The 22,067-nt window shown below is 44.4% G+C and overlaps 1 protein-coding gene across 1 annotated transcript; it reads left to right on the top strand.

Annotated features, from left to right (window-relative positions):
- Window positions 1-585: 585 nt before the first annotated feature.
- Window positions 586-16,328, top strand: SLC6A14 (solute carrier family 6 member 14). Its single transcript, XM_075720423.1, has 14 exons — window positions 586-633; window positions 1,391-1,559; window positions 3,344-3,475; window positions 5,016-5,177; window positions 6,491-6,626; window positions 8,276-8,408; window positions 10,847-10,987; window positions 12,053-12,281; window positions 12,366-12,491; window positions 12,583-12,701; window positions 13,912-14,011; window positions 14,250-14,359; window positions 15,401-15,568; window positions 16,179-16,328. Exons 1-14 carry the CDS (start codon window positions 586-588, stop codon window positions 16,326-16,328), a joined length of 1,923 nt encoding a protein of 640 aa, XP_075576538.1.
- The last annotated feature ends 5,739 nt before the right edge of the window (window positions 16,329-22,067 follow it).

Below are 22,067 nucleotides of genomic sequence, written 5' to 3' on the forward strand. Positions count from 1 at the left end.
CAGGCAGGACTGTGATGCTCAGGAGAGGGTCAGCGTGTGATGGGGAGCTGGCAGCCCTGCAGGTAGAAGACAAGGGGGCGGGTATTCGGGTAGGTCCTGGCAGAGGGGGAAGAAACGCAAGGAGTGGGGGGCACGTTAGAGGACAAAGGTGAGGGGTAGGGGGGGGCAAGCCGGGGTGCAGGGAGGCCTGAAGAGCCCGGGCTGAGGGAGCGTGCCCAGGCGGGTGGGTGGCGGGGGAAGTGGGCCGGGGTAAGGTGAGGAGGGGAGGGCGTGTGGAGGGCAGGGGGTGTTTAGGAAGGGAAGTGGGCAGGAGGCCGGGCAGGTATGTGCTCCCGAGGAAGTAGGCGCGGGGCCGGAGGAGGCTCAGCGGGCGGGGCTGCGGCGGGGAAGCGGGCACGGGGTGGGCGGCGAGGGGCTGCCCCGGGGGCGGGAGGTGCCGCATCGCGGGCGGCCCCGCCCGGGCCGCGGGGCAGCCCAGGGGCCGCGGTTCCCGGCGCGGGGCGGAGGCGGGCGGGAGGCGGCTCCGATAAAGGGCCGGGTGCCGGCCGGCGCGGGTAGAGCGGAGCGGCTCCGGCAGCGGCGGTTATGGGGATGCTCAGCCTGCCGGGCTTCCTCTCCTGCGGGAAAAAGAAGGTGGGGCGGCCGGGGGGGGTGGCTGGCCGGGGGCACCCGGACAGGTAGGGGGTAGAGGGACAGGTGAGGTACGGGGATACCTGGGCAGGTATGAAAGCACCTGGGCAGGTGGGCTATTGGGGGTACCAGGGCACCTGGGCAGGTGTGGGTGCATCAGAGCAGGTAGGGTATGGAGGTGCTCAGGTAGGCATAGGGGTACTTGGAGAAGTAGGGTGCAGGTACATGGGCAGCTATGGGAGTGCTGGGCAGGTGAGGTAAGGTGCACCTGGCCAGGTATGAAATTGCCTGGGCAGGTAAGATCCAGACAGGTATGGGAATATGGGGGCACTGGGGTAGGTAAAGAGGGATGAGCTGGGATGAGCACCTGGGCAGGTATGGGGGCACCTGGACAGGTGTTTTTAAAGTGGACATACAGGTACGTGCTGGGGTGGACATCCAAACAGGTATGGGACATCTGGGCATGTGCAGGGGCAGAGGAGGTGGTGCCCCCAGGAGGTGCTAGCACAGGGAACTAAGGTAGGAGCAGGGCAAAACTGGCCGTAAAGATTGTTTGGGCTCTCTGGTGGGACCCTCTCTAGCAGGTCCATGCTGTCCTGCCAGGGATCAGCTGGACTGGCAGCCCACCAGGCTCTGCCCACCATGTCTAGTTGCCCTGCCCAGCGATGCCAAGGTACTGCTCTGGACAGAGAAATGAGGATATGACTGCCCTGCCTACCTATGGGGTGATCCTGAGCCTTCCTTCTTCTTCTCTTCCAAGGACTTCAGTTTGTCAAATGAAAAAGATGCCCATGCTAGTGACAGCGATGAGAACTTGGAGCGTGGCAACTGGTCAAACAAAGGCGACTACCTGCTCTCCATGGTGGGCTACGCTGTGGGCCTGGGCAACGTCTGGCGGTTTCCCTACCTCACCTACCAGAACGGCGGAGGTACCCATATTGAATGGCAGTGTTGGGTGGGCGCACCTTGCTATCCCCAAGAGAGAGGAGGGTCAGCTGCAGGGGCCAGCCCTGAGGCTGGGCATGTTTTGTTAAAGTTGTATGTGAGCATCACCCTGTGAAGTGGGATAGTGCCTGCTGATGGGAATGGGAAGAGGAGCAGGAGGCATCTCTGTGCTTTTTTGGGTACCAGCTGAGGAAGGAAATAGTATTTAGTTTTAATTGCAAACTTCTACCTGAGAATTCCAGAACTCTTCTGATTTACTCACGACCAACACACATCTTTTTGTCAATGTGTCAATATCCTCTACTTGCCTAAATAGCTGTTCTCCCTCCCCAGCACTTACCTCCCTGATATGTTCATAGTGAGCAATTGGATCCCCTTTCAACCTTTGTTTTGCCAGGCAAACAAGCTAAGCTGGAATAATTATCCAAGCTCAGTAATTATCCCCATCAGATACTTGGGAAGTGCGAGGCAGAGAGCGCCTCTACCTGCTTACACAATGAACTAGTGGCAAAGCCAAATGGAGGCACTGGCTTCCCTGGCTGCTAGTCCAGAGCTTTGTCTCCTTGGCAGGCAACCACTGGTAATTAAAGAGAATGTAAGCGCCAAGTAACTGCAGAAGACTTAGTTGTATGTACTTATTTGCTCTGTCTGACAATTGTTGGAAGTCAAATTCTGGACTGTAAATGCAGCATAGCCCATACAGCTGTGTGTGGAACACAAGGTGGCATTCTTGGTACAGAAGTTTTACTGGAGTGAGTTTGGCTGGGTTGCGTTACAATTTTGTTGAAGAAAATTGTGAAAACAAAATAAGCCATGATACTGGCCCTTCTACTAGATATTTTTTTCTTATCTGCCACAGCAGAAAGCTTTGCATTTAAAACATATTTCTGCTGCTGCTTGTATCCTGCTCTGTGCCCCTTGCCCACCATTGATAAGAGACAACTGTTACATCCTTGTTTTGAAACACAGGAGTAATGCAGTTATTTCTGTGGAACTATTTACTTCCTTGAATTACAGCAGGTATTTGCGGTTCATTGCGGAACTGTGTCCTTGATTGCTTTAAGTTCACTGAAAGTGAAGAGGACAGATTTCTGCAGAGATATCAGGTTGTGTTTAGGAAACCTGTGCTCTCACTTGCCTTATCTTCTGCACACACGCAAAGAAGTGCCAGTCTCTTTTGCAGAACAGGGCTCTCGTTGATATCAGGTTAATCTACACTTCAAAATGGACTTGAACAAGAGCCACGCTGAGATGCTGTTTGACACAGGAGTCAGCCAACCGTAGAAAATAATTTCATGCTTTGATGTCCAGTAGCTACTCTAACAGGACAGTTCCAAATCACAGCTAAGTACATGAAGGAATCATTCTGTTCCTTTTTAAATTAAAAACTGGAAGACAAAATAGAAAGCAGACAAAGCTGATGGTGCCTACAGCTGAGCAGTGTTCCTGCTTGTATGAGAGCAGTATGTCTTTGATAGTTTTTGTAAAATCCTTTTAATTCTGTAAGAGAAGCCATTCCATGCAAATCACCAATTCTCCTGGTAATCTCTGTCTCTTCATCACACGTACTATTTAGTCTTACAGAAAACAGGATTTAGAAACAAATCTCTCTATTCTGCAAGAAGCAAAACCCCCCCACAGTAGGATATTTGAGGTGGGGGAAAAAGGGGAGTCTAAAATGTGATAGAACTGTGGTGAATACTGAAAGATTCATTGTTTTCTCTATGTGTGATTTTTTTTTCCCCCCTCCCCCCCTTTCTCCCCTCAGGTGCTTTTCTAATCCCTTACACCCTGATGTTGGCATTAGCTGGCTTGCCCTTATTTTTCATGGAATGTTCCCTTGGGCAGTTTGCCAGTCTAGGGCCAATTTCTGTCTGGAGAGTACTACCATTGTTTCAAGGTTGGTATTGTTATGTTTCCTTAGATCTTTTTCATTTCAGCAACAAACAAATAAGAGTTAATGATTTCTTCAGGAAGTTACTAATTCTGAGAAGCTGGTTTCTGTACAGAGAATATTCCCAATATTACAAGGTCAGTCTTATGATCCCAGATAGATCTTCCTTATTACTCAATTAATAAACAGATGCCTATTAAAGATTTCCCTGAAAAGGTTGTCAATTATGAGAAGTTTTATCAATGATTCTCCTGGTGTTATGCAGTACACCACCCTAACTGTCCAGGGAGAAGGAAATCACTCTATTTGCTGTGTGAGGGAAAACCTCAGTTAAACACCTGGCACTGTGTACAACAGATTGAAAATAATTTTTAGAAGTTAACTTTATTGCTGTTTCTTTAAGCTTTATGTCCTATGTAGCTTGCAAGGCAGTTTCATGTTGGATGGGCTAATTCTGTATTTGGCTGCCAGCATTGGCACGTGCACGTGGGTCCGACTGCTTTATGCAATGCTGTGTTCATCCAGCTTACTGCCTTGGGAGTCATCTGCTGGTGTGATAAAATAGGCTAGACTCTGGCTTCGTAAGGTGAGGTGCCTCTTGTGATAAGAGAAATAGTTGCACTCTGTAGTGGTAGTTTGCCTATCTCTCTGAGGGTTTCAATTTCATACGGAGATTTATGTGTTTGGAAACAACTAACCACGTGCTTTACTTGCTCCTGTACATCCAGGTCTTGTACCAATGGGTGTAAAGCTGTAATTGGTGTAGTTTGTCCTCTTTATATAGCAGAGGAATTAATGTAGGAACAAGGAAGTTTCTTTCTGATGCAATAAAAATTTTACTTGCCACCTTTAACAGAAACAAAAGGGTTTACAGTCTGGTTGGTTGCCTGAATGCTTACTACTCTTTTTGCCAGCCTCCGCTCTGCAGCACAACCAACCTTTCATGAGAGCAGTGTAGTTAAACTTAAAGCAAAATTCTGTAGACACAGCAAATCTTTTATGTGTCTGTGAAGATATAAACTTAAATACAGTTTCTATGATGATTGGGACAGTTTGGCAGACTTTCCCAATCTTGCAGAACAAGGTTTATTTTAACAGAGGAGAACAGTATTATTGGCACAGATTTACTGTTCCGTGTTGCTTCTCATTTATTGGCAAAACTATTCATTGCAATGGGATCTTTAAAATAGCTTGGTCAGTCATAGTTTTTGTATAGCAATCAAAACTTCCTACTGAACTGGGAAAGAACAAAATATTGAATTTCTCCTTTAGACTTGGATTTAGCAACTAGTCTAATTTTTCTGTCGACCTGATTCAAACCCTGTGTCAAAACCACATTTGAGATGGTCAGTTTGGATCATATCCCTCATTTCATGGCTTTACCCTTTTCCTGTTTGGTTGCTGTTAAAAATTATTTAAAAAACGAACAAAAACCAGCCTCAACTTCTTCCCAAGTAGCCTTTTAAAAGTTAACTGAAGGCCATTCTTTTCTTTTTTTAAACCCAAGTTTGGGGTAGTTAAGACACTGTGTCTTTTCGTTTCCTAGGAGTGGGCATCACGATGGTCATCATCTCAACATTTGTGGCGATCTACTACAACGTTATCATTGCTTACGCACTCTACTACTTATTTGCCTCATTTCAAAAAGTGCTACCATGGTCAGATTGCTTTTCCTGGGCAGATGAGTTCTGCAGCAAAACACGATTAGGTACCATACTTAAAAGAGAGAGCTTAATATTACTGTTTTGGATACTTGTACATTGTACTGTTTTCTGGGAGAAATTACAGGAGCAAGACAGCTACCCGTGGCTTGAAAAGTCCTTCATGGAGTTTTGTCTCTGAACACACAAGAGTGGTGCTTGTCTTCTTCCCTGCCACCAGTTCTGGGTGCTTGGGAAATCTACAGAGAGCTGGGCTGAAGCCCCCTTGTTGCATCCTTTTTTTTTTTTCTCCTTTAAAATCTAAGGTTTCTTCTAGTACATGCAGTCCCTGGAACTATTGCATTCCCATTTCATCAGGCTTCATGGCAAAGCAAATACTCTCCTTACATGAAACCAGGGTATTGCTACAGCTTTTATTGAGGGTTCTTTCATTACCCCTTGCCTCCCCTGTGGCTACAGTAATTCTGAGCACCAGTGAGGCACTGGTTTCACACTTTATTAACTCTTTAGAACATATCTTCACGCTATTGTTCTTCATGTTTGGCAGCACATGTATGGCCAAACACTTGTTATCTCACCAGCTTCCATATCAGACCAGTTTAAGGCAAAAGGTGAAGTTGGTGAGATAATTAGTAGTTAGTAGCTGGAAATGTGTTGCCAAGTGTTAATGTAATTGTGACTCTCTTAACCATATGTTTGAAAATATCTTCTAAGATTCATAGGTTTCATAAAATGAAGTTGAGATGCTTTACTTAACAAAAAGTTGGTGCTTGCTTATGGGCTGAACAAAAATATTTTAGTGCAAAATTTTTAAGTGCTGGAGGAATACAAAACTGAGCTGAAGAAGCTGTCCTGAAATAGGCTTCAATGAGACTGTTCCAGTAAATGCTGATACAGAGCTCTTTATTGTATGTTCTGGCAACAAAAATCCTAACCCCAAAAAATTGAAATGGTGCCCACCTCCCCCAAAGGAAAATGTTTAAAGAGCTCTAGTAAGCCCTCTGCCATAATAAGATGCAGTTACTAGAGAATGATCTGTGTGTAACCTTGGTTTGGGACAAAGGTTTTCATACAGTGACCAAGGCTACAATGTTAACTATCCTCAGTTCTGAGTTTTGCAAGTATTCTTTACAGTAAGTGAAAGGTGGAGCTGAGCACACCAGGTTCTTGGTGTTTTGATTTACAGTCAAAGTGACGAAGTCACAGCTGCAAGTGATAGTTCAGGTTTATTTCTAAATGTTGTTAGTAGGCAAACTGAAGCTGTAACTATTTAGAAAACGTATTTGCTATAATAGGCTGTGATTTTTATAATAGTAATCACTGTGTTAACAATCCCTTTTTCTTGTTTGTTTGCTTTCAGTAAGTGACTGCAACACAACCTTAGTTGGAGAAATCACTCATGCAAACTACTCATTCATCACAAGCAACAATCTCACGTGTATAAATGGCACCATGAACTACAAACCAGTGCAATTTCCCAGTGAGCAATACTGGAAGTAAGTAAACATTTTAAAGAAATTGCTAAAAATACATTTATTATGCATTGTGGTTTTAAATGTATCTTCTACTTTAATCTTGCTGTCCAGAAACAATCTAGTCAAGGGGGGTGGGCATGCAGATCTGTGCAGAGGGCACTTAAAATTTAATTGATGAATCTGGGCCCTTAATAAAAAAATAGAGAGAAGCAAATAGTCAGCCTGCAGCAAACTGAAAAATACTCCAGCCTAAAGACGTCCTTTTCTCTGGAGTCCTTGTAGGGACTACTTAGCATCTTTGTATATAACGTATAGGTTTTTTTCGGGAGTTACTGTGCAAAATATTGTCACGACCTGAACTGGACTGTCCAGAGAGGATCATGGAGGTTCTGTGATTCCCTTGGGCTAAATTAAGGTGAAACAATACCAAATGATCAATTAACACTTTATTGACAGTAAACACCAACCTGAACTTGGAAAGCACCATGATATGTAGGGGATAAGGGGGACACGAGGTTCAGAATAGACCCCCTTGCTTTCTCTACTCCTTTCAGAGAGGAGTCTAGGCACGGCTAGGTCTAATCTTAGTCTCAGACTTGGTCAACAGTTGATGTGAATAAGGAGGCAACCCGAACCAGGAAAGCACCACAATAAGTAACGTGGGTTCTAATCCAAATACTTATAAAAGGAAAGGAAAAGGAAGAAAGAGGAGAGAGAGAGATCACCACCCTTGGATCCCGCGATGTCAACGATAAACGCAGCAGTCCTCCAGCGGTGGGCATACTGCTCCTGGAGCATGGAGCCTCTGGCTGCGCAAGCAGAGGGTGGGGGAGGCCAGTCTAGGGCAGGGCATCAGCAGCGTGGTGTCCTCCGACAGTGGGGTGCACTGTGTGGCTCCTCGAAGTTGTGTCTTTTATAGGCCAGTCCACGCCTCTAGTCTCGCCCCCCTTGAGGCTTATTCCAGAATGTTCTCCACCTTCTGCGCAGGCGCCATTGTGGGAAGGGGTGTTCGTGAGGGGTCTTTAGGGTGGTTGTGAGCCCCTTCCTAAAATGACCTCTGCGTGACCTTTGGCCATCAGAGGGCAGAACTGTGAGTCCTCCAACAGAGTCCCTGCTCTGTGCCAACTCTGCACCAATGGGCTTCTCACCTGTGGTGCTATGCAGACCCCAATTTATCACTATGGAGACCTTAACTTGTCTCTTTTCAGACCTTAACTTGCCTCATCACAATGTTTGAGGCATTAACTCTTTCAGTCCCTGACAAATATATTCACCTTATTTTGAATCTGGGCCTGTTGTGAAATTGCCATTTCTTTAGCCATATGGTTTTAATTTGCCTCATGTTCCTTGGGTTCCTGGGAACTGATTCTTCTTACAGGCTCTTCTCTTGCCATCAGAATTTCATGGTTAACACGAAAGAGCTGAGGTAGGCCTGATGGGAGGTGTATGGAGAGCTGAGGGCTGGTAGAATTTAAAAAGAGGGGAAAAATGTGGTTAAAAATTCAGTTTTTCAATGCCAATCATGCAAGTCTAACTGCACGCTCATGGAAGCTGCTGCAGGGTCTTCTAATATCTGTAGAAACCAGCTCACTTTCCTTCAAGAAGTGGCTGAAGAGGAGGAGTGTGTGCTGCTGTCACCCTCTTCTCATTGCAGCATTTTGTGCTTTCAGTAAAGTGGCTCTTCAGCGCTCAAGTGGGTTGGATGAGACCGGTAACATCGTGTGGTACCTGGCTCTCTGCCTCCTCCTGTCCTGGATGATTGTTGGAGCTGCGTTGTTTAAAGGAATAAAATCTTCTGGAAAGGTAAGTGAGGAAGAGCAATTAGCAGACTCTTGGCCTGATCCTGCCCTTTCAATGTCAGTTGGACTCAGGGAAGGTTAGCACAAGGCAGGATGCAGTCCTAACCTGCTACCCTCTGCTGGACTCAGCATTAGACTTTCTTTCTGCTCCTTGGCTTCATAACTGTTACATAAAATATGAGTAAGGTGCTGAATACACAGCAATTACTTAACACATGGGTCTCTTAGCTCCACCACAGCTGTCATGTATTTGGGGATCTTGCTGTCATGCAGGTGATTCCAGCTGAGTTTTGGCAGTCACCCAGCCTGTTATGATGGATATGTGCATGTGACTGAACACGTGCACACACACCCTGGGAGCACCTGGTAATTATTTGCACCTCCAGACTAGTTGAGATGTTTGGACAATACAGGTCAAGTCCTGCAAAGAGAGGTGTGTGTGCAAGTTCCTGCCAGATTGTGAAATGTTGTTGGTACTCAAGATTTCAAGCTGCTTTTAAGGACCGGGTCCATAGGTGCTTGTTTTCAGACTCTGGCTCTGCTCCCATTTCCACATGCTGGAGCATGGCTGCCTGGAGTTTTCCTTGGGCTAGGTCGGCTCCTCTCCAGACTTCATGCAGGCTGAATTTATCCTTCCCTGCCAGAGGCCCTTTTAGTGGTTTAGTTCCTTCTTCCCCATACTCCTTTCTTACCTCCATGTTGCATCTCCATCGCTTACTTCTAGTCTCTGTTGCCTTCATTCTTTCTCTCACCCTGTCATGGTTTAGCCCCAGCCAGCAACTAAGCACCATGCAGCCGCTCGCTCACTCCCCCTACCCCGATGGGATGGGGGAGAGAATTGGAGGAGTAAGAGTGAGAAACACTCCTGGGTTGAGATAAGAACAGTTTAATAATTGAAATAAAGTAAAATAGTAATGATAATAATAACAATGTAAGAATGATGATGATAATAATAATAATATTATACAAAGCAAGTGATGCACAATGCAATTGCTCACCACCCGCCGACGAATACCCAGACAGTTCCCGAGCAGCAATCGCTGCTCCCCAGCCAAACCCACCCCCCCCCCAGTTTATATACTGAGCATGATGTCATGTGGTATGGAATTATGGAATAGCCCTTTGGTCAGTTTGGATCAACTATTCTGGCTGTGCCCCCTCCCAGTTTCTTGTGCACCTGGCAGAGCATGGGAAGCTGAAAAGTGCTTGGCTAGCATAAGCAGTACTTAGCAACAACTAAAACATCAGTGTGTTATCAACATTCTTCTCCTACTAAATCCAAAACACAGCACTATGCCTGCTACTAGGAAGAAAATTAACTCTATCCCAGCCGAAACCAGGACACACCCTTTCTGCACTGATTTTTTTTTTTTTTTTCCTTTTTATTCCTTCTGTCATTGTGCTTTTCCATGGTTCCTTGTTGCCTGTCTTCCTTTCCTCATCTGGTGTCTCCTCCTATTCTGCTTTCTGTTTGGAGCTTTCTGCACTCCATCTCAGCATTTCAGGGTGGAGTATCTGTGCTTTCCCAGCCACAGTTGTTTGCCGCACAGCTCCTCTTAAACTCACATTCTTTGGGTTCCTGGCAATGGGCTCTTCCTGTTGTCATTTCTCTTCTGGCATGAAGATAAGCCTCTTTGAGGAGTAAGGTAAGACTCAGAAGAATCTAGCTGGGCAGGAATAAGGCAAAGATGAAGAGCAGAGAGAATTGACTGTTCCAGGCAAATATGAAGGAGGTCTTCAGAAATGGCAGACTCGCCATATGATGGTGCAATGCTATGGCTTGGTGTAACCAGCAGTACCAGGTCAATTATCTGTCTGTGTAACACTGAAACTAAGACTTGAGAAAGAAGAGTATTGTTGAAAGTAGACTGCATGATAATAGCACTGCTTAGCCCTGCTTCTGGCCCGGATCCCATCATGCTAGAAATTGTGTAGACCACCAACAAAAAAGGTCTGTGTCCAAGAGAACCTAAAAGTCCTTGGTCCCAGTAAAGAAAGTTTCCAGCATGCCTTGCTTTCCCCTCCCTCCCCGCCATTACCAGTCTCAACAGGAGATAATTCCATCCTGGTCACCTAATTTTGACTGGCTTTCAGTGTGTATTTGTTAGAAGCATCGCCTAGCAAGAGAGCTCTGGAGTGGTTGGGTCCAGGCTTGCTACAGCAGTAAATCATGTCAGAAAACACGTTTCTGAAACTGGTCAAACGCTATCTGAAAAGTGGATATGTGGCTTGGGCCTTCTGATTCTGCTGGAACGCAGCTCCAGAACTGGCTAAGCCAGATGGTTTAGTGCTTGGCATGTGTTCACCTCCAGTCTCGCTTCCCTAGTTGCCTGTTTTTCATTTGTACCAGCAGATCTTAGCCTAAAACCCGGCCATTCCTCCTGCACAGAAGTCTGTGCATCCCCTTGCTTCTAATGTGTGTCCCTGCCCTTCTTTCTGCAGGTTGTCTACTTTACTGCGCTCTTTCCATATGTCATCCTGCTCATCCTGCTGGTGCGAGGTGCCACCCTGGAAGGTGCTCTGGATGGCATCGAATACTACATTGGGAGACAGTCCAACATCACCAAGCTGATGGAGGCAGAGGTGAGAGGCAACGTCAGCCCTGGAAGTGTGACACACTTCTGTAGTTCTATGGGCTTGTCACTTACAGAGCAACTTCTTTTTTATCCAGTCATGTGCTTCTTCATGCCCCACGCTGCATTTTGTATATGCAACTGGGTTCTGTTTTTTCAGCAACCCCTAAATCTATTGTGAGTCCAAGCCCCTGTTCTAGCTACTCTCGATTTAAAAAATAGCCACCCTCTGCCCCCTCCCTGCCACACCAGGTAGTGACAACTGTGGTATTGCCTCTGAGCAGCTCTCGGGGGTCGTGCTGGAGTTTCATCTTAGCAAGGCCTGCTGAGAAAGTTCTTGCTGAGGGATCAAGTGTTGCTCTCACGTGTGTCCCACTTGCTTTGGTTGCTGATAATTTCAAAGGACTTTATCAGAAGGTTCGAGGGACCCCTGAGTTTGAAATTCGGGCTGTGCAGAAAATTAGCTTAGGAAATTAGGTGGACTGGGAAGGGTACCTTTTACAAAGGAAGCCTGGATTCTTTTTGTTTTGACTTATGCCAACATTAGTTCAGTTTTACCAAAAGCAGACATTAATTGCGATATTTATTTGTGGTATTTTATGTGAGCATTTGGCGCTAATTGAGGAGCTGCAGCAAAGGCAGAAGTGGTTTGTCTGGGTCACTGTGTGGGGAACACAAGTTGGAGAGCACATGGAAGTTCTCACTCCTGCAACCCAGTCCTGGTTTTCCTTATTCATTGGCATTGTGACAAGATTCATATCTCAACAACCCACATATGTGAATGAATTGAATCTCTTCTTCAGGGATAGCCCATGAGACTTAAATATTTGGCAACATACTTGGGATGTGACCTTCCTGAGATCACAGGAGATATGGTTTGTGCTTGAGACTGCAAGGTCACCAGTGTGATATACCCCACCTACACCACAACTCATATGAAATAGGGTTAGATATTCAGGCTAAATGAAAAAAAAAAAAAAAAAAAAATCCTGGAGCTTCCATAGAGGGCTGACTTAAATGTTTATGATATGTACCCTAAGTAATACACTAATTCCCATGTTCTTATTTCTGGTAGGTTTGGAAAGATGCAGCCACCCAGATATTCTACTCCCTGTCTGTAGCATGGGGTGGGCTTGTTGCTTTGTCTTCGTACAATAAGTTCCACAACAACTGCTACTCGGATGCTATTTTAGTTTGTGTAACCAACTGCGCCACCAGTGTATTTGCTGGGTTTGCAATATTCTCCATCTTGGGACATATGGCATTTGTGTCTGAAAGACCCGTCTCGGAGGTCGTGGACTCAGGTAGGCTGATCATTGCGCTGTCGGTATCAGGACTTGTTTTGACCAACGCATGACAATAACCTCCTTCCTTCCACTATTTTCCAGGATTTGATCTGGCATTTGTAGCCTACCCAGAGGCTCTCTCCAAGTTACCTGTTTCTCCTCTGTGGTCCTTCTTGTTTTTCTTCATGCTTCTGCTCTTGGGCCTTGATTCTCAGTTTGCCACCATAGGTGAGTGGTGTTTTAAGTAACTCATGGCTTTTCAAATGACAATTACCTTTCTTAATTGTGCTGCTCAAAACCCACACTTCTTCCTTTGCAGAAACACTTACAACCACTATACAAGATATATATCCCAAAGTGATGAAAAAGTTAAGAATCCCTGTAACCTTGGGTGTGTGCATATTGCTCTTCCTTCTCGGTCTTACCTGTGTTACTCAGGTGAGACATTACATTCTTTTTTGGCAGTGGGTTTAGTTATGCTGCAAGTGATAAACTCGAGTTGAAATATCCTTTCCAACAGTTCGTGTTTGCATGGATTGATCTGAGAGACTTTTGAATTCTGCCTGTGTGCCTGGACATGAGAATAAGAAATTCCCAGAGGGAAGCTTGAAGAACCTAAGCTTTTCTGTGACTATTGAACTGAGATGTGCTTTTAAATAAAGGCCGATACAGAGCTGTGAACTATCAACCTGATTTACTGCTCCTCAGTTCAGGAGGTTATTTGTGTAATACACATACAGTGTGTGTGCAGCGCCGCGGGTACTGCTAATAGATGCTGATGGTATCTTTTTGTTCAGAACTGACTACCAAACAGGACAGGATTTGAGAAATAGCCTATTCACGTCATAAAAACCTATTAGCTCACACGCATCTGTAGATTGTATGATTGTATATATCCTGTATATGTGTGCGTATGTGTGTATATACACACACATACGTAAAAGAAATTTTAAGTATATTGTGTAAAATTTCTTGAGGCAATTGCTTTCAAGGTTATAAAGGTTCATGGAAATTACTCCATCTAGAAATGAAGATTTATATATGCATTTATACTGAGAATATGAAGAAGATAATTGTGGTGGATAGACAGTTGTATGGTCAAGCAAAGCACGTAAGGTATGAAACATGATGGCAGGGAAGCTTGCAAAGGACTTAGTACACAAAAGTGTGAAATGGCTTAAAGCTTGTTTCCTGCTCTGTGATCCTGCTGTTGCATGCTGGTGTTTAAAGCTGTGTTAAACCCACGTGGAAAACTTGTGCATGTAGGAGGATACAAGCCTACCAGAACTGATAACTGGTATAGCTGCTGCTGTAGCTCAGTGTTGAAACTTCAGCACCAGCTTTAATACAGTACATTCCAAATTTAAATCGTGCTCTCAGCTGTTTATATATACTCTGCATATACATATATCTTGTTATTAATATACAGATCTACAGTATTTCGTCAGAAGTGCTTTACAACCTGACATAGAGGTATTTAAATGAAATAATATTCATAAATGTGAACTTAAATACTTAACCAAGGGAACTGGGAATTTAAAAAACTCAGACTGGTAATTAGTTAATCTGGCTTGAATGATGCAACTAATTTTATTTGCATAAAGATGTGACTGGGCACATTTTTACCTCTTTGTTGTTTATTCTACAGGCAGGAATTTACTGGGTTAACCTAATAGATCACTTTTGTGCTGGATGGGGAATCCTTATTGCAGCTGTCCTGGAGATAATAGGCATCATCTACATTTACGGTAAATTATTTGCATTGAAAATCCATGATTTGACTATGTAGTCCCAGGCACAGTGTATATTAAACATTAATTACTGCAATAAGGCATTTATAACTTAACTGGCTGAAAAGCTTTAAGAGTTACCACAGAACTGGAGAAACTGACTTTGACCATTGCCTGCCTTCTATTCTTTTTGGGTAACCACACCTGCAAGGGAGGCACCTGCTTTACGATACACCCTACAATTGTCTTTCAACAGGAGGAAACAGGTTCATTGAAGACATTGAAATGATGATTGGAAAGAAGAGCCGTTTATTCTGGCTATGGTGGAGAATGTGCTGGTTTTTCATTACTCCTGTGCTGTTAATGGTGAGTGTAGATGACTGGATTGCATTAGTGTGACAGAACTTAGTAATTAGATATTGAAGAGGTTTCCACATGAAGATTCAGGGCTGAATGCCCAGGCCCTATGTATAAAGACAGGGTACAGCTGTGCCAGTGAATCAAACTATGTGCCATCTGTGCTTTCCAATACATACTGCTCCTCGTTGGGTCCTCTCCAGGAGAGAGGCGGGACCTTCAGATCAGTTGCTAGTGAGCTCAGTCTACATTCTGAGGAGTAACACAGAGCAACCAGATTGTCTGTCTTAGCAGCTGGATTATCTTCATTTCAGACTGAGAAACCATTTTGAAAGCCTAGATTTTTCTGCTTTGAGGGAAATCCCATTTTCAGGACACATTTGTGGCTTGAGTTTACTTTTGGATGTCCAGCTGTTCCCCTTCCTGAGACTTTTTTATGTCCTGTTATGTGTGTGTCAGTTTTTCATTACTCCTGTACTTCTAATTGTGAGTGTAGATGGTTGGATTGTGTTACTATGAGAGAATTCATTAAGATCCCAAATCCAGGAGCAGTGGCAAGTCACTTGGGCCAGCACATTACCTTTAATCTGTCTGGACTACAGTTTAGAAAATGCTACCTAAAAATATCTTATTTCTGCAGCAATATTTGCCAATATTTAATCTTAGATTTTTTCCCATATTACCCCTGAAAATAAAGGAACATGGGAGCATACAAAACATACAGAGAAAGGTACTGGGCTCATCGAGCAACATACATGTTCTCTAACATAAGATTTCAACAGACGCCAGAGATCAAGTTCTGTTTAAACATAGATGTACTTAAAGTGTTAGGGTGCATATTAGTGTTGTCTTTCACTTCTGTCTTACTGCTTGGCCATGACTGAACACCAAATCCTACACAACCGTTGTCACACTCGGAAAGCAAGAGGGAACTGTGCAGAATTTGTAGATAGCTCTTTTTTTTTTTTAACCAACTTGGAAACACAGTGCAAGTTCAAGTTAGCTGGAAATCTGCTTTTCTCTCTTAACCTTTTTGCCTTTTTTTTATAGGCAATTTTGGTCTGGTCTTTGGTCACATTTTCACCTCCCACTTATGGCTCAGTGTTATATCCAGCCTGGGGAACTGCTGTTGGCTGGTGTATGATTATCTTCTGCGTCATCTGGATTCCCATTGTTGCTATTCTAAAAATAGTTAAAGCTGAAGGAAACCTTTGTCAGGTAAGGGCACAAAAAAGCTGTCATACCCTCAAGTCTTGCTTTCTTTGGCATTATCAGGAACACCTGCGCTTTCTTCTCAAAAACATGTTCAGTACTCTGAGGTGTTTGTTAATTGGATTTTTAGACCAAAACACACCTCTGGTAGTTGCATCAGAGGCAAATTTACCCTACTGTGTTCTGATAAGAAGATAAAGTCTAATTCTCTGGGAGTGCACCTACACATTCAAGAGTGATTTTCATGGTTTCTGTTGTTATTCCAGCTGCTTTAAATTCTGTGAAGAATTTCTGTCACTTTGTATCCCCATATAATTTTCTGGAGTTTTGCCTCCCATTCCTCACAGAAACGAGCAAGGGCAAGATCTGAGGTATGCATTTCTTGCCAGGCTTTGCCAAAAAGTCCTGCTGGTCACAGCCTTGCCTGCTTGTTTGACTTCTGTGTCTAGAATCCACTGAACCCAAAGACATTTGGAATTGTTTTTTTAATACTTCAGTGAGTTGTTTGCCATTTGTTGAATTGCAGGGCATATCTAGAGTTACAGCTTTACTGAACTTTAAAAATAGCCCAGACTAAGGTCAGACATCAAATGCCTTTTGTTTTTTTGCTTTCCAGCGCATTGTAAGCTGCTGCAGGCCTGCTGCAAACTGGGGTCCCTACCTGGAATGTCACCGAGGAGAAAGATACAGCCATGTTGTAGATCCCAAAAAGGAAAAGGAACACGAGATTCCTACTGTGTCTGGCTTTGTATACACTCAGCAATGAGATGGCCATTTGGATGACAGATTTTTAACATATGTGTGTGTGGTTTTTTTTTTTTCTCTTTAACTATTAGAAAGTGACAATGCAAAACAACAACAAAAAGCAACTCAACCCTCTGCCCTTCAAAACCCAACCCCCAAATGAAAGCAAGCCATATTATTTGGATTTAGTGCTGTATGTTTGGGGAGGAACAGGTAAATTAGATACTGAGCTCTCCCCAGATATTTAGGTTGGAGGGCAGGAAAATGCATTGCAGGCTCCCCAGGTTGATAGACTCGGCATGCTTAATCCCATCAACCCAGTATCCAGCTGGACTGCAGATACGGCATGGAAGAGAACAAAGACACATTCTGGTACTCTCCAGCTACAGGAAATTTGAGCCAAAAGGTGCTGTGCTTGCATGCCCTGATGTGCTGCGGGCAGTTACTACCTTCTGCTGTGCTTTGCCATCTACAGTGGTGTGCAGTCAGCAGAGAGGTGAATGGGTGTGCTGCAGCCTGGCACTGTAGCTCAGGGAATGGGAATAATTTTTGTCTGTCTAAGCCTTGCTCAATACTGTGAGGCTGCTCAGGATTTGATGCTGACTACAGTGTGTGTGTGTGTGTTTTGTCTGTGCATCTAAATATTGAGCGGAAAAAAATTGCCATCACAGGAAATAAGGCCTTGACATGGTGAAAAGCAGGCTTCTTTCTATTTCTCATTATTCCCCTTCAGATCCCCAAAGAGCTATCTTTTATGTCATGCCCCATGCTCAGCTTTCATCTGTCTATAATTCAAAAATCCCATGTTTCCATATTCTGTCATTAGGCTTGCAGAATGAAATAGTAACCATGGAATTCTGGTGCGTCTGCTCTCCTACACTCACCAAGGCTTTACCTATCAGTTTGTTCTCTGCATCTTTCACTCAGGCTTGGGTTTTCCCTTCCAAAGGAGACCCAAAGTGCTTTTTAAAGATTCAGACAGTGTTATCAGTGTTGTGGTAGAGTCACAAGAAGCAGAACTTTACCCCAAGTGAAGGTTACAACTGCCTTGTAGTGTTGTTACTCCAAAATTTGCTGAAATCATGAGATTATTGAAAAGTTAGGAAGTTTGTAATGCATTTGGGAACACAGACATGCTTCTGCCTAGGAATTAGTGGCTTAGGTTAAGAGAACCTGACTTCACTCATAATATGATTCCTGATAAAGGAAAAAAGAACTATGAATTGAAGGAGTACTTTTTGTGTGCTGAGGAATGTCACTCTTACTCTGATAATGGTTCCTTGGGAACAACACAGCAGCATTTGTAGCTGTCACTTCCTCTCAGGGCTTTGTCACTGTTTCTGGACATGAAGGAGTGTGGATAGTGGCTTGTTGCCCAAGCTGCATACCTTGGTATATGTTTTATACTGGTCCTTTTGTGACAAATCAATACTTTATGACAAATAAAATGTGACTTTCTGTTTTTAATGGTTTTGGAGCTGGCAAATGAGATTTCAGCCTTTTCTATGGAGTTGGGGGGAGGCAATTAGTGGGAAGTACCACCAACTCTTCTATGATCCTAAGCCTTTGGGAGATTGAACTGGGAAAGATTCAACCTCCAGGAAGCCTTTTCTTATAAAAGCTGGGATCTAGTGCAATAGCCCTGTTTTGGAGTGGGCTCAGAAAACACAGAAAGTAATTGAGTGGGAATTTATAAAAAGGCCTCTGGGATTAGAGCCTGTAACAGAAGCTGGTGAAGAGGACCCCTTTCCTTCACTTGAGATGCTCTAGGGTGATGGTCTAGCCATGAACCACCGGAAAACAGTGCTGTCGCTGTCCCTGGTGTGTGGAGAGGCTGGGAGCGGGAAGGAGGCTGAGCTGCAAAGGTGTGGTGCTCATCCCCCAGTGCACCATCCATTGGAGCTGCCACAGTGGACAGTAGTTCATACCTGGGAAGGGACAGGCTCTGGGAAGGAGAGAGAAGTTAGTCAAGTAACAAGTGAGAGCGCTCCAAGAGGTGGTGGGGAAGCAGGCTGGCCAAATGAGCTTCAGAAAGAATCCAGATTTTGGCAAAAGAGATGCTGAAGGCTAATATCAGCCATCTACTGTCCTGTGGGAAGACCCTGCACACAGGGCTCCTTTGAGGCTGGTTCTGCTCTGGACTTTGTCTTGTGAGCTTCTAGGAGCCATTTTAACAATGCTGCACTTTCAAAGCCTCCCAGAAGAGTGGCAGAAGACAATTTCTCAAGGGCAGGGGATCCAGTTTTGGCACTTTCTCCTTTCTCCAAGGTAAGAAAATCCCCAGTTCTGAATGCAAGGTTTGCTCTCCTGGCTCCTGACAGAGCTGGGATCCTTCTCCACATATGCCTGTCTGACATCTTACCGGTACATCCGGTTTCTGTTGCTCTCTTTGGAGGACCTGACTGCTGACATCTGCTGAGGAGTCTCACAGAGTATTTAGGAGTTGGCATTCATATTCCTCACCTGTCACAGCTCTGGTCCAGCAGCTAGGGTTGTTCAATTTACATGAAGAAGTGGTGTCCCTCAGTGCTGCTCTGGATGCAGGCTGGACCCAGCAGACCTGGGTGTATTCCTCACCCATGCAGGCTGGTGCCCAACATCCTGGTGTTTGTCAGGTTGAAAATTCAGCAGTGCCAACCAGTGCAGAGTTCCTGGTAAGGGAGGATGCTCTGTGCTGAGAAGGTGGTTGAAATGCCTGGGCTTTGGGGTTTTTTTACTTTGAAGATAAAAAGAAAATGGTTCTGCTTTGGATCAAGCTAAACAGAAGTGAAAGGAAAACTCTGGGAAAGAAAAAATTAGAAGTGCAAAAAAAGTTCTTTAGCTTTGGGTTGGCTCAAAACTCAAGTATGTTTTCAGTCAGGAAAGAAAACACAGACGTGCGCAGTTCCAAAAGCCAACATCTATAACATGGAAACATTTAAAAAGAGGTGTTTCAGCTGGCATTTGTATATGTATGTAAAGCAATTAGTTAGGGGCCAAGCTTACAAAAGCAAATTTAAAACTCAAATGTTATTTCTATTGTGGAGACTGTTCATAAGCATGAAGTCAAAAAAAAAAAAAAATTAGTTTCGTTTCTAACCCATCATCTTTTTGCAATAGGACATTTTCCAGCCAGGCTGCCTGGCGGTGTGCTAACCAGCAGAGAGCAGCGGGTGCTCCTGGCTTCTGCTCAGCTCCCAGGAACTGTGGGTCTGCGAGGGGTCGGTGTGACCCTCAGCTCAGCCCGGCTCTGCCCTGGGTGCTGGCCCGCTTGCTTGCCTCTCTGTGGCTCTGGAGCCTGTGTTACAAAGCAGCAGCCGTAAAGCTGAGTCATTTGGCACTTGCTCCTGCCTGGCTGGCAGCTGTTGAACAGCACCTGAGCTTTGAATCAGACTGGCTGTATCGAAAGATCTTTTTTATTCAGTTCCAGATGTGTGAAAAAGATAGCTGGTGCACCCGTTGAACTCCCATGTGGCTTTGGGCCGAGTGTTACGGTAGCAATACGGCTGCCCTGTTAAAGCCACTCTGGCATCTGCAGGCTGGAGTTGACCATGGATTATCTCTGCAGACCAGTTGTCCCAGTAAATGGACCTTTCCAGCCCCACACCACAATTTTGTGACACTTTGTGCATCCCCACTCCCAAGTCTGCGGAGTTCAGCTGAGCTTCAATCTGTTCTCATTCTCCATGCCTGTGGATGATGTGGCCTTGCTGAGGTGTCCCCTTCCTGGCTTTTTTAAAAAATTTTTTGTAAGAAGCATCAGCATAGACCCAGAAGCAGCATGCATGTTTTTAATTAAAGGCTTTATTTTCTTGTTTCAGCTTTAAATCTAATTTTCCATCATTTTGTGGGTCTGTAGCAGGGCTTTGTGTCATTGTTTGGCATCAGATCCATGGCTGTGGCTGTGTTTGGTGTGGGCACTGTGGCACCACAGTCAGGCTCTGAGTGGGCATCTGCCATACAGTTGTAGCATGGCTGTTTGGAGAGGGATGAATGAGAAGTGAGAGGTACCAGTGTGTGAGCAGAGCGGACTTGCTGGGGAGATTCACAGGAGTGAGGAAGTGATTGCACAGCCCATCTGTTGAGGGCAAAATCATGTATTTCCTGTGAGTCACCTTTTGAACAGGTTGAGAACGCTCCACAAGTCTGATCCAGCAGAAAATCCCAAAATATTCAAATTGAAACTAGTCTTGAAAGAAAATAATGTCTGCTGGCCACAAAGAAATTACTGGGGCAAAAGATTTTACATTGTTGGAAGAACCTGATTTCGGTGATGTTTGCTTTTTAGTCCAAATGGTCTTTGAGTCGAAAGGTTAGTAAATACAGACTACAAAATACCGAAGAAGGAAAATACTGAAGTTTAACAAACACCTCTTGAAATTTAAAAAAATTATTTTCTCAGTCTAAGCTCCTTTGGAAGGGACATGAGGGGAAAATTGACAATTTTAACTTCTTGATTTGGAATGAAGAAATTGTTGTCACAACTGTCTGAAGGATGAGAAAAATCTTTCCCAATTTAGCTATGTGATTCAAATAGGGCAAATGCTGGTAGAACCCTTTAAAGAGAAAAAAGATGTTACCCTAATGGTGTTAGTTATTTTTGAAAAGTTAATGTTTGGTCCTCTGTTAATGGGATTCTGGGAGCCAATATCTAATCCCAGGTTCCTGTGAGTCCCAGGGAAGCTCCAGTTCCTTTGTGTAGATTAGCCTTTTGCATAGACAGTAGAGGGGATGGGGAAAAATGAACTGAAATTTATAGGCTGTAGGTAAATGGCACTTGGTGAAGGGAATGAGGAAAGAAGACCATATATAGAACTGATTGTTCCCATGTAAGTATCTTTCATTGATTTTTGTGGATATGTTGCCTGTAAGAAATACGGGGTAACTGGGTATATGAGCACGTAGAATGCAGAAGACCAGCTCCTGGCTCTGTTCCTCCTTGTCCTCTCTCTTGCCACAGTGTGGCAGTCTCACTCTACTTAGTGATGCAGGGGGAAATGAAATGTGTGTGATCTGAACTGCACGTGGGGTGAGATTTTCCTCCACTGTGAACCGGACCTGGCTCATCAGCTCATGCTGATTGCAGCTGCAGTTTCATGTTGAGCCTTTTGGCCAGATACAGTTTCAGAGGTTCATGTTCCCACAACCCCTCCAGCTCTGGTCCTGGTGCCTGGGTAGCAATACTGTTGAGCTTATTGCTATGCAAGAAGTAATGACCTCAGTCTAAACTAGTTTGGTGTAATGATTTGTTTAAAATACAAACCAAAAAATAAACAGTGCTGGTAGTTTCTGTCACAGGATCACTTAGTGGATCCCCTAGAGCCATACAAATCAGATGACTCAGAGACAGCAACCTCTGACCAGGCAGGGGAGGAGGTGATGTGGGACTGAGAATCTATGGTGAAAGGGAAGATAAAGCAGCAGGATAAACTGGATCTTCCACTGAAGGAAATGCAGTGGGACATGGCAGCCTTACCTGGGCTGACTCTGTTTGATCAAAGTCAGGCCAACTGATATCACAGTCACAGCTACTAAAAGAAGGCTTTCTTCTTCAATAAAACAATCTCAAGAAGGCTTAAGATAACTTTCTTAAACTGTTTTAGTGCATGGTAACTCAGCCTATTATGAAAGAGTAAAACTGCACCTCAGTAAAGCATGGAGTTGGCATGGAGGTGAGGTGTATGCGTACAACTTGAATACGATGCACAGCTCCCCCAGCCCAAAAGGCAGAGAAAAATTGAAGAGGTACAGAGAAAGGGCCAAAAGATAGCCTGAGTGTTAG

This window comes from Pelecanus crispus, chromosome 13 (assembly GCF_030463565.1).
Source record: "Pelecanus crispus isolate bPelCri1 chromosome 13, bPelCri1.pri, whole genome shotgun sequence".
NCBI lineage: Eukaryota > Metazoa > Chordata > Aves > Pelecaniformes > Pelecanidae > Pelecanus > Pelecanus crispus.